The 12,454-nt window shown below is 38.2% G+C and overlaps 1 protein-coding gene across 5 annotated transcripts in view; it reads left to right on the forward strand.

Moving 5' to 3' along the window:
• LOC122800009 (SH2 domain-containing protein 4A-like) overlaps window positions 1-12,226 on the forward strand; it is a 484,425-nt gene extending 472,199 nt beyond the window's left edge. For all 5 annotated transcript variants that reach the window (XM_044069469.1, XM_044069468.1, XM_044069467.1 and 2 more), the window contains one exon: window positions 9,314-12,226. In XM_044069469.1, the coding sequence (XP_043925404.1) occupies window positions 9,314-9,552 (239 nt within the window). In that variant the 3' untranslated portion in view covers window positions 9,553-12,226. The remainder of the gene's footprint in view (window positions 1-9,313) is intronic.
• Window positions 12,227-12,454: the final 228 nt, after the last annotated feature.

A 12,454-nucleotide genomic window follows, 5' to 3' on the forward strand; every position in this document is an offset into this window, starting at 1 on the left:
TTACATGGGGATCTGTTTCTAGCCTTTCAATCTTCTCTTCCTTCAGAGAACAAGGTGTTCCTCTAATGCAAGGTTAAAGGGACTAAGTCTTCATCAACAAATAAATAATACATGATATAATAGATTCATACCCAACATATCCACCACCTCTAGAATAAACTTCCCCTACATGTCAAGCAAAGTAGCACCCTTGCCACCTTCAAGGTAAAGTTAGATAATGGGATGAGCATCCTGATACTTTCTCAAAGTCTATCTTGTACTGCCCTAACTAAGGATGAAAGGAGGTTTTGAATATGGATTATTGGCTAGGCATATAATGGTTTGCAGACTGATTGCCAAATATTTACATATTAACCTATAACTAGGTTTAACTTGCTGAAAGCCCTTCCTTTACATAGAAAGCAAATGTAAACACAATCTAAACAGATCAGATTAAAATAAAAATAATAATAATAATAACAATAGCCTTATGGCAACTTAGAGCAATCACCATTTAAGAAATAAACTGCCACATAGCATTGTTTATGCAAACTGTTAGAGATTTTATTAAAAGCTCAGTTAACTGCAGACCACCTTATTATATCGCTGACTCATTATTGGCTACATTCAGTTTGTTGATGCAGAGATACTTTAAGGTATCTAGAGAAGGCTGAAAATGTGTTTGACAGACCTAGTGTTGCAAAAAGGATGCTCAAGACTTTTGACTTTTTAAAGAAAAATGCACTTTTTTGGGGGGGGGGGTGACAGAGAGTACCAAGGAAAACATGTGATACAAAACAGCACTCAGAGGACATTAAGTCTTGTATTTATCCTCATAGTCATAAAATGACATAATATCTTATAACTGTCAACTTAAAAATTAGGATGGTAAGGAGCTAACCAAAATCTGTACCAGTTTTACTTCTTTTCTGCCCCTTTTGCAAATCTACATATGTTATTTTGTAATTTTTTAACATCATGGGTAAAGGCTGAAGAAGTAATGGTATTTGTGCATTTAAATGTTGGTAGCAGTACCCTTTTCATAACTATGACCTTAACATGCCTGGTGAGGAGGCTGTCTACCTTATGGCAAGTGTGTAGCAGAACAGAGAACGGCCCTGACAGGTTATAAATATGATAAGAAAATGTAAGCAAAGGGTCAAGCTGGACTGCAAAATACTTGCACTTCTACTCACTGTCAAGTCCATGGATTAGGTCCATGGATGCTGCATTTGTCAGGATGCATGCTGTCACATGTATGTGTACCAAATAAAATACATTTGGTCTTGGACAGATTGACCCTAACTCCCAACCACTCTGTTCTGAGCAAAGTTGAACAGCATGCATGGAAGTCTTGATCAGAGAAGGGTGGCAGGGAGGTAAGTAGGGTAGAGGGAGGGGGGTCTATATTATAACAACGAATGATCAAATGATCGAACATTGTTATATCAAACTCTAAAGTTTGAATTCACAAGACATTGAACAACCAGAACAGTGATTTTTTTTCCCAGGGGAAAAAAAAAATCACTATTCCCAAAAAAAAAAAAAAAAAAAAAAACATTAAAACATTGCATAAAGTGGTGGGCTTTGCCCCCGACCCTCCCACTTAAATATACCAACTCTGAGATCGCACTACAGTGCCAAAAATGGCAAAGTGATGGAATGGCCAAGCGACTTCTTTCCCAGGGAAAGAATTTGCTTATATGCTGCTTCGTCATTTTGCCTTTTCGACATTTCAAGTTCGACCAAGACGCACTCGACAAAATGCGTCTTTGGTCATCTGATAAAAACCCAAGGGATGGAAATAGCAGTTATTCTGCCGTCTGACTGTAAAATTGATAAATGAGCTCTGCTGTGCTCAGTGATAGCAAGAGTAATGATTTTCTGATAGTGTGATACAATTAATGTAAAAATTGTATAAAAATATCATAACTAATTAACTAACTAACTGTCCAAACTTCCGAACCATTATTATGTGACACAGTTGGTAAAATTCACAGATGCTTACTGCATAGCTGTGCAGTGGTTGCCTGAGAAGGCAGCACTATACAGTGTGAGAGGTATTTGTTACTGATGTATCTATGGCTGTAGTGCTTCTGAACAATTATCCTTGTTCAGCTCAGTTATGCTAATGATCAGTGCTACAGTAATGCAAATGCAGAAACCTGTACGGCTCTCCCAGTAAGTAGCAGAACAGGTCAACAAAAACATGGAGGTGCACCTTGGCTCTCAAAGTATAAAATTATATGAAGTCAAGAATATGAATGTAAGAATAGAGGATTGTCAAAACTTTTGGGCTGTAATATAATTTAGCATGATTGCAACTTTCAAGTTAGGCATCTCAGTAATCCCTTGGGATGCTGAAATCATATGGCTACAACTGTTAGCATAAAATGGAGATGAACATGGGGTATAAAGGATAATAGGAAAGGGGATAAGATAAAGAAGAAGTAAACACAGAAGGATATCTCACAGGTGAGTACAAGGAGGGTGGAAGGAAGACAGGGTAAATTTTATTTTTTATGGAGAGTGTCCACTTCTACCTGTATAAATAAAGAAAGTGGGTGAGAGTATAGTATACAAGGGAAAACTGATGAAAGAGAATGTAGGATAGCTTGCAGAGGCAAACTTGAAATAGTACATTCAAACAAGGGTGGTTTTGCACAAGGTTGGAGTGACAAGGGATGGGCACATACATACAAGCGAGGAAAATGGTTATGGGATGGGTTGGACCAAGCATAAGGCATAAATAAGTCATGACACATTGGGAATGGGGTCACAATATGCAGGGGGATAAGGTCTGGCACTTGTTGCAGATATGCCAAGGTGATTCAGAGGTCAACTTATTGAGTGAGAACCATCACCAGCTGATGATTGTATGTAGATGACAACCTCCAGTGTCTCAGTGGTCAAGGCATGACACTCTAGTGAACCAGCTCTCTGCTGCAAGTAGGATTACTGTAGCCAGCATATTGTCCAACCTGATGCTCTATCTCTGCCTCAACCAGCTGATGCAGCTGTGACTTGTCTGCAACTGATAGGAATTTTGCATTTATTTTCATAGGTACATCAAGACTGTAACAAGTTGCTGCTAGCAGAGTAAGTCATATAGTTTAGAATTCTGTCCTGCATGTTACAAGGGTGTATGTCTAGCATACTAGAGAACATTCACTATACTGTTTCAGTGCTATTTGTTCACATGTAGAAGTGGTGATGGGCTATGTGTAGAAATGGCTGAGGATGGACAAGGGGCAGATGCCATCATATCTAGAGAATTTTGTGATGATGGCAGAATACATGGTCATATTCCATATATTACAGTCAGAAGACATAGTGAATCTGTGTCCACCTCACTCTTAAGTGGGGAGCTACCCTCTTCAGAATGATGATGAACAGCCAAATATGATAATCACCTTATGGTTGTACTGGGTGAGCACATATAATCTTTTTTTGGGGAAAGAACATCAAGTGCCCGGGAGCATCACAGTTGTTCCCACTCCCACCATGTCTGAAATACCAGGTTCATTATTGCACGGTGCTTCTACCATGGGTAGATCCATCAAAGGTGAGCAATGCAAGAGAACCAAGTGCCACTGGAATTCACAACTGTTCCCTGATATGCATGTCTGCAGCATTGGGGATAAATCAGCAAATGAACAGTAGTGTCATCAACGTACAGTCTCTTGCTACACAATCCACAATGAAGGTGGATAGCATACTGAGTGTCATTTTTGAGGATGCTACCCATCACCATCTTGAGCTTTGTGGGGACCTGGAGCATGTCTCACAAAATGATTGATCTGCTAATGTCTGTGTTAACACACACTACTTCAGTGAACACCTCTATGCATTGTATTGCCAGTGCCACCATGTCTTCCCAGGTCGGTACTATCTTTCTAACAGAGGGAAAACTATAAACATAGGACAGTTGCATGTGTAGGCTTTTGCACTGGGCATGCTCAACTGCTGTGTATAGAGCTGTCAGAAGGTCTATTACCCCTCTTCATGGGTGGCAATGAGCATATAGCTCCAGAATCAGGATTCCTTCGCAGCAAAATCCATGCAAGTCCAGGTCATGAAGTAGTACATCATCCCTGCCAGGGAGGTCTCAAGACCTGTGCTCTGTCATTGGTAAAGTGATGTTAGGTCAGGTTCATACAGTGGCTTGCACCTCATCACTGTCTTGTGTTATTGTGTCCATGGCTCACAAATGATGCTAACTATGACCTTCTTTTTTTAGTGTTATGATGAGATGATATCTGATGCATAATAGGAAAACATTATGCACTAACCACTGCATAAATCATGTTTAGTGTGTGTAACACTGTCACTTTATAAATGTCATGAAGCACAGCTGTTAGCCAGATTTTGCAACCTTACCATTGCAGCCACGTATTGCACCTGTCAGTGCCTATGAAAAACTGTTTCTGATCTATGCCATCTGGCAGCTGCTAACTGTTATCAACTTTGTCTGCTGTTGCTGGATTTTCTGGCAGTTGGTGTAATGCAACCATGTAGTTAAGATATTAATGTTGCTTATGTGCAATTGTGTTTTGAAGCATGACACATAACACAGACATCCTGCTGTTTATATTAGGAAAGTACTGAAGAGGCCCACTGGACTTATCTATCTATCTATCTATCTATCTATCTATCTATCTATCTATCTATCTATCTAACTATCTATCTGTGTTTCTTAGTCAGGTAGACCGCTGCTCTATATGGACCTTTTTCAGACTCAGTCTGGGAGCATTTTCTGGTTAAGTGACTTGCTAACATTATCACAGTTAAGGAAATGGAATCTGAGGGAATTGAACCCTGCCCCAAAGAAACAGCTCATTAACAGCTCATAGTGTTAATCCTCTGCACTAACTGCCAGTGATGTCTGGGCATGAACAGTGTTGTAATGCATTTCTACTTTGCTTTCAGTTTTATGCACAGGGGCCACAAGCCACCTTCAAGAAAGAAACCAGCATCATTTGCAAAAGACAACATAACAAAAACTTTTTCAGGGGGAAGATTGACTACATACACAGTGTGTGTATGTGTCAGCATTTATTCTCCATACTGTGCAAGCATTTACCAACTAGATGGCTGTATGGGAAATCACCATGTTTCAAACATAGATACAAGTTAGACAATTAACATATGTGGGAATGATGTGAATTACCCGGTCACTGTGCACACATATTGGAAATAATCCACTGTGCATTGTAGACTGTCTGGCATTTCAGAAAATGGTAGCCTTTCCTATTCATATACCACTGCTGCTGTGAGCTAGGTAGAGCTATTGTTGCTGAGTGCAGTCTATGGAACCCGGACCCTCTGAGTGATGTGTAATGTTGTTGAAGCCAGACATAGTGCTAGTTATCTTCAACATGCAGCAGCAGCTTGATATTAAGAAACTGAGTATTTGACAAGCAGATGCCTATGGAGTACCCAATGTGCCCCCAATGGATCACTGAAATGTCCCCATAAATAAGATGGTAAGAGGTACATATTCCTTGCTATCCACAGGGAAAGGAAGACCCTGTATTCCCGTAGAGTCAGCATATGGGCAAAATACATTGACCAGGTTCATGATGATATCGTGTAGCACTCTGCAGTAATCCACTATCTTGTTGGTCTGGATAGGGTACTTCACCTGTTGTCTCCACACTGCTGCAACTGTGAATTTTGTTGCTGTTTGCAATGCAGACATTTTTGGTGTACTTTATCTCTATACAAAAAGCTGCAATGAGACAAGCAAACAACCACACTATTTATGAATTGTGACATTTCTTTATTCCCTTCATTTAAATTTCAATTTTACTTGGTTGTGCCAGATCATTTCCATATAATTATGCACTCATTTGTATATACTGCATACATTGCTGTGGATGCTGTTTTGTGATACACAACTAAGGTCTATGAGTCTACAAATTACCATCACTCTCTGCATTGTTGTAAACTGCACAAAAGGCCCTTAGCATGCAAATTGCCTATGAGTTCTAAGCAATGTTAGACAAGTGGGTAAAACATACAACAAATGGTGAAGTTTTAGAATAGATATATAAAGCAAGTATACAATCAAATGCAGCAGTTAGTGTGTATATATCATATATTGTTATTGGTTAATAGGTTCACAGTTTGCAACTACACTAATGACCACTAGGACCCTTACAAGCCTATCCATGCACCCCAAACCATTTGGGTCTTGAGTATCATGGACGTCAATATGGGGGGGCATGTTAGTAGAGAAGTAACTAAGGATTTGTATGGATAGTGTTCATTAGGATAATTTTTTTCTTATTGATGGCTTCTGTCCATAAGGGACATGGGAGCCAGACCAGGAGTACATTTTATGATTTCCCATCCTATTGTGAATGTTTTGTTTGAATAGTACTAGGGAATAACTCAGTTTTACATGGATGAGGAGCCTATTCCATAGTGCAGATATCCTTTGGGATACATTTCTATCTCTCTAGCATGTTCTGTTTATGTCAGAAGTAAATTTCAGATCACTGGATCTTGTGTTTCTGATGCTGTTTGTTTTGTGCATGTTCAACAGATCCATCATGGCTGGTGTGAAGACTGGGTAGAGATGGGTGAAGGCTGCCAGCCTAGCCAGATAGAATCATGCAGATAATTATATCATTTGTAAATGTGAAATGTTGAACTTAAAACAATGTGGCAACATTGCCATCTGCTGTAAGGAAAACTAGGTCAAGCATTTCAAATCTTTCTTTTGAAGTTAAAATTATTTCAAATCTATCCTTTGATCTGTAGAGCTCGGAGTCAGTCTGTCTGAGCTAGCACATGCTTTCTATTGTTTTAACGTAAGGAATAATTACTAGAATTTACATGTGGAATGTCATTTATTGCTGTAAGTGTAAAAGAATGTAAATGCAGTTTATGTGTGGCCTGGGAACAAGAAAGGTGTAAAAGATGATGTAATGTTTAGCAGAACTGTAGTTTCAATTTAAACAGTGAGAACCAGAGATTATTAAGCATTTTGATCGTGGATATCTAACTCAGCACTGCCTGTTGTCTTAAGTAAGTTATCTTAGAAGTGTGTTTTCTTGTAGAAATAGCTAGGACTATAAATATTAGACTAAGTGTTTTTCTGTTATGTCAGAACTGTACTACTGAATTATTTTAGGTTTCTGTGTGATCTCTGAACTCTTGAATAGCACTGTGGTGTAGTAGTATTGTTTTGTGTTTTTAGTATTTATTATTAAATATTTTAAACCCTTTTCAACTGTGGCTGGTTTATGTAGAGATAAATTAAGCTCTAGAGTACATTGCATGCTTATAAGTGATCCTGTAATAAGCCCTTCCAATAAGCATTGATTGCTTAAGTTACACTACTATTGGATAATAATATTGCACAGTAATAATTGGACACCCTTTTAAGGGCCTTTTAGTAGCTGATAAATATTAGCTGGTGGTGGCAGTAATTACTACCGTATAGTCTGGGTAAAGGGGCACAGCTGGAGAATCTGTGTCAGCCTTTCCCAAGAGCTACTTGGGCAGGGACATGAAGCACTGGTTGGACAGAGACAGTACTGGAGGTTACCTTGCCAGCTAGGCTGAGATCTGGACCCTGTAGCTATGCCAGTGGGTAGTCTTATTGGGAACCTGGAAAGCAGGGGAGCAACCAGCCCCAGACTGACTGTGATCTCTATGTGCACTTAAGGGAAATTGCACTTTGCTGTGTGTATTTGTTATCCTTTCCTCTCATATGAGACATCCTCTCTGGTGTTAGTAATGAGGATTGAGGCTCATTGATTGCTGGGCCAGGGCTCAGACATCACAGCTAGATGTGAGGAAGCCCTCAAATCCAGGAAAAGATCCACTCTCAACAGCCTGTAGGAGCCTGATTACAGAGAAATAGCCTTTAGGCGGTCAATGTACAACAGGGTATTTATGCCCTAAATTTTCTAGGTTAGAAACCTTTGTTGGCATTCCAATTGTTGCAAGTGTATGGTTAGATACATGCCAAAGGGGGCATTGTATTCAATGATGAGTCTGATAAAGGCCGAGTAGAGTAGTACTATAACTTCTTTGGACCTGGATGCCATACCCTTACCTATAAGTTGTGCGACATAGGATGATATTTTTATTATCTTAGCTACATTTTGACTACATGTTGGCCAAAGGCCAGATTGCTATCTACATATGTTCCCAGATCCCTTACTACTAGGTCAGCTCTTAAGGATGTTTTATCGATGGAGTAACTAACTTGAGTTGACAGTTTTCAAAGGGCATTATAATGCATGTTTGGCACTCAGTTTTATGTCATGACTTTGGCAGCAGTCATTTGTCTGTGTTAAACCCACTTACAAGATGTTAGTGTCTTGGAGGGGAATTTATAACAGCTCTTAATTTACAAGTCATCTGTGAACTTGGTGGACCAGCGGCCTTGAACCTTAGCCCTGACTTCTGAGATGTAGATTCCAAACAGGAGTGGGCCCAACATGGAGCTCTGGGATAATCTGCTGGTGACTGGTCTCTTGGTGGAGGTGGTCTCACTTATCTTGACTTCTTGAGTCCTGTCTGTGATTCAGCCAAAAATCCAGCCAATACTGTACTGTAAATCAGACAAGTTTGAGAGGAGCTGCCCACCAGCCAGCAGTGGTCAGCAGGGCCCCTGTGCAATAGCCAATGCCTAGACAGTAAAATTTCTCTGCAAAGTTAGGATTAGATCCAAACTTACCCCTATAAAGGTAGGAGCCAAAATTTCTCTATAAAGTTAGGAGTAGATCCTTGATCAACATGTAGGCAGCATGTAGCTAAGATAATAAGAAAATCATTCTATTTCATGCAAGTTATAGGTAAGGACATAACATCCAGATCCACAGAAATTATTGTGCCAGTCTATTTGGCTATCAACTTATCATTGAATGCAATGTTCACTTTGGCATGTATCTAACCAGAAACTTGCAACAGGTTATTAATTTTTGTTTTTTTTTGTTTGAAAAACTTGTGCAACCTTTCAAAGGCATCTCCCACTGGTAAAGGTATTTGTGTTTTTAATAGGCATATACAGTCCTTCAAAGGTTTCTTCCATTGGTACAGTTTTGTAGTAAGCCTTCTGCATGTCATAATTTAAAGTAAACATCTCTTACAGTTTCTGAATTATCATAAGATAGCCATTACTCAAAACCATTTAGATTTATTTCAAATGGCTGAATTACCACAGTTCATGACCCATCACTTCACAGACCTTTGCTATGAGTACATAGAACAGCAAAATATTAACATTAGCTGTGGTCAAAAACATTCTGATTGAAACCTTATTGGAGGTAAATTTGCCTTACTTTAATGAAGAATATTTTTTCTTTGTCCACAGACCAAAGTTTACCATGTGTGGAAGAAAAAAACTACATTAAAGAGAAGCTTCAAGAGGAACTAACAGACATTTCCAACATCCCAAAAGGAAGAGTGGCTGAGTTGCTAAAGAACTTTAATTTTGTACAGGAAAACAATGCAAAAGGTACTCTTCCACGAGCAAAGGCAAGGGCAGCATTTAAAAAGCTATCTGCAGTCCAGGCATTTTCTGTGCAAACTTCAAGAACTGATGCACCATAAGATGCTTAATAAACCTTAGGTTAAGTGAAGAATTGATCTCAGACTGACCATCTGTTGCCTTTCCAGTGGCTAACTTACACATGATACATGCCTGTGCATCCTGCAGTTGCAGTTTGTGTACATCTGGAGACGGTTTCAAGCACTACAGTTTAATGCTGCAGTAGTATTGAATAGAATGACTTAAAAACATTACTTGAAGATGAAAGATACCAAAGTTAATGCTGCAATAAATGAGTCAATATGCAAGACATTTTAAAGATATAGGTGCATTGAAGCATCTTTAAAATGCCTGACTTATCTGTGTTTCTGCTGGAGATGTTATCAGTACACCTTAAATGATACTGGTACATTGAAGTAGCTTTAAAATGTCCAAGTTATCTGTTTTTTGAATCTTTTTCAGTTGCATAAGAAACAATGGTTATGAGATTCTTTAACTTTGAAAACGTCATGCTCAGGTGTGGTATGCTTTTTTTTGATAAACTTAATGGATTTAATATTCATTTTTCTTGGCACTATTCAGATGAGTGTCACAGAATTAGATAAAACCTATCCAGTAGTTAAACTTCATGCTCAGGTGCGGTATGATTTTTTTATAAACTTAATGGGTTTAATATTCATTTTTGTTGGCACTATTCAGATGAGTGCCACAGAATCAGATAAAGCCTATCCAGTAGTTAGTTTTAAAAGTTTTTTTTTTGCATGCAAAAAGATGCAGTATGACTCTAGATACTTTTGCACACACTGAATGTGCCATTGATTCTTTGCCAAAGGGATAAAATGAAAACCCATAACAAGTTGACTCAAATGGTCATCAACTTAAGTGCAGTTTGGTGTTATTAAATATAAGTTAAGGGGTGAGGGGGGCAAAAACTCTTCAATCACAAGAGAGTGGGGGGCTAGGACCCACCTCAAACATGAGTTTAAATTGCTGCTGAGTGGAAGGCCCAGGCATCCTAAAACTGATCATATGAAAACTGTCTTTTTGTGACTTGACTTTCTGCAGTGAAGCCAACAAAAACATTTTGCATACAAGCCAAGTATAAAGGCTGATACTAGTAGTCTGCATGGTAGCTGTGTTGAATAAATATACAGTGCACTAAAGTAGGCTATTGCTGTTCCTGATTAGCACTAATCTGATTACAGCTTTATTATATGGCAAAAGTTTTCAGTAGCTTTCCACAATAGTTTTGTAGTACATTTAAAGTAGCATTCAATGAAAATAAAGTAAATAAGGTAAATAGCTCATGTTTGTACAGAAATAATGCATTTGAAATTATTTCTTGTGGAAATAATGTGACTAGCTCACTGTTGTATTGAAATTGTGCCAAGATAATGCTCTTAACTTAAAAATGTAAATTCTTTTTATAGAAAGAATTCATAACAAAATGCAACAACTCTTAGATTTTTCACTTTACTAGAAGACTAACATTTTGGGCGAATACTTCACATGAGTTTTACTGTTTCGAACACACTGACATTTAGCATGAGACAGGTTTGTTTTCAAACACTACACTCATTTGTGCAATCACTAGTGTGGAAACTGGCCAGCTTTTCCTCAGAAGGATGAATTTGCAGAATATAGGGTATTTCTCCTTTTTCCTATGTTGATGTGATGTGTGTGTGCGTGTGTGTGTGTGTGTGTGTGTGTGTGTGTGTGTGTGTGTGTGTGTAGCAGTGGTGTAGTAGGTACATCCCCCACATTAGGTGTTTCTGTTGTTTCAGTTCTTCTGAGAAAATATCAGCAATGAGATTGTGTGAGGCAGTTACAGATGAGTTGCTTACTTGTCAGGGAACCATTTTAGAAATGGTAGATATGTGTTGCCAACTATCTTCTATGTGTGAGCATAAAATGAATCAGCAATCCTTCACCCATCTTTGTGTATGATGTTTATGTAAGATATTCTCTGATTTGCTGTATGCTGTTTATGTAACATATTCTCTTATTTGCTGTATGCACTCATACTCTTCTGCTAATTTTTCTTTTTGGCTTTCATGATAATTATCTAATATTAGAGAATGTTTATGTCTTATCCTTTTGTAATGGTGATACAATTTCTCCAGTTTATTGGATGCCTAGATCTTACCTCTTAATCCTTTCCCTAACTTTGTGAATATTGTATTATTTAGCAACTAGAAGGTTTTTTATGCCTTTAGCAGTTCCACACTGGTAATATTAGTTTGTTACATTAGATGTTTATGGATTATTGTCCTTTGAGACAGCACCCCTACACTCTTTCCATATTTACTGAATTACTTGAATTTGTATCTATAACTGTCAGGTGTTTAGCTTACGTGAGACCTTTACTTCACAATATTTACAAGTGATATACAAGTCATGGCAATTATGTGTATCATGTGTTAACAACGTGATGTAATTTTTATGTCTCTTGACACAGCTTACTCTTTGGTATGTGTTTTTTCTGCTCTTAACTGAGTCTGAAGTAAATTGCTTTCACTTCATAGTGTACTAAAATGTTTGAATCATCTTCCTCAATGTTGTAGAGATGTTGTAAAATACCTCATAGCCCACATCAATGGCTATTAATTGTGTTATTAACAACAATTGCAGTGTAAACCAAAGCATCACTGGGTTGTCAGCTGTATGTATGTACATATATATATATAATATATTTATATATATATATATATATATATATATATATATACACATACACACATATATGTATATCTTTTCCTTCTTCTTTCGGCTGCTCCCGTTAGGGGTCACCACAGCGGATCACCTATTTCCATTTCTTCCTGTCCTCTGCATCTTGCTGTGTCACACCAACCACCTGCATGTCCTCTCTCGACACATCCATAAACCTTATCTTAGGCCTTCCTCTTTTCCTATATATATATGTATGTAGGCATGCATTACGAACAAATGCTCTTCATTAAAAAC

This window comes from Protopterus annectens, chromosome 4.part0 (genome assembly GCF_019279795.1).
Source record: "Protopterus annectens isolate FY-2018-M chromosome 4.part0, PAN1.0, whole genome shotgun sequence".
Taxonomy (NCBI): domain Eukaryota; kingdom Metazoa; phylum Chordata; order Ceratodontiformes; family Protopteridae; genus Protopterus; species Protopterus annectens.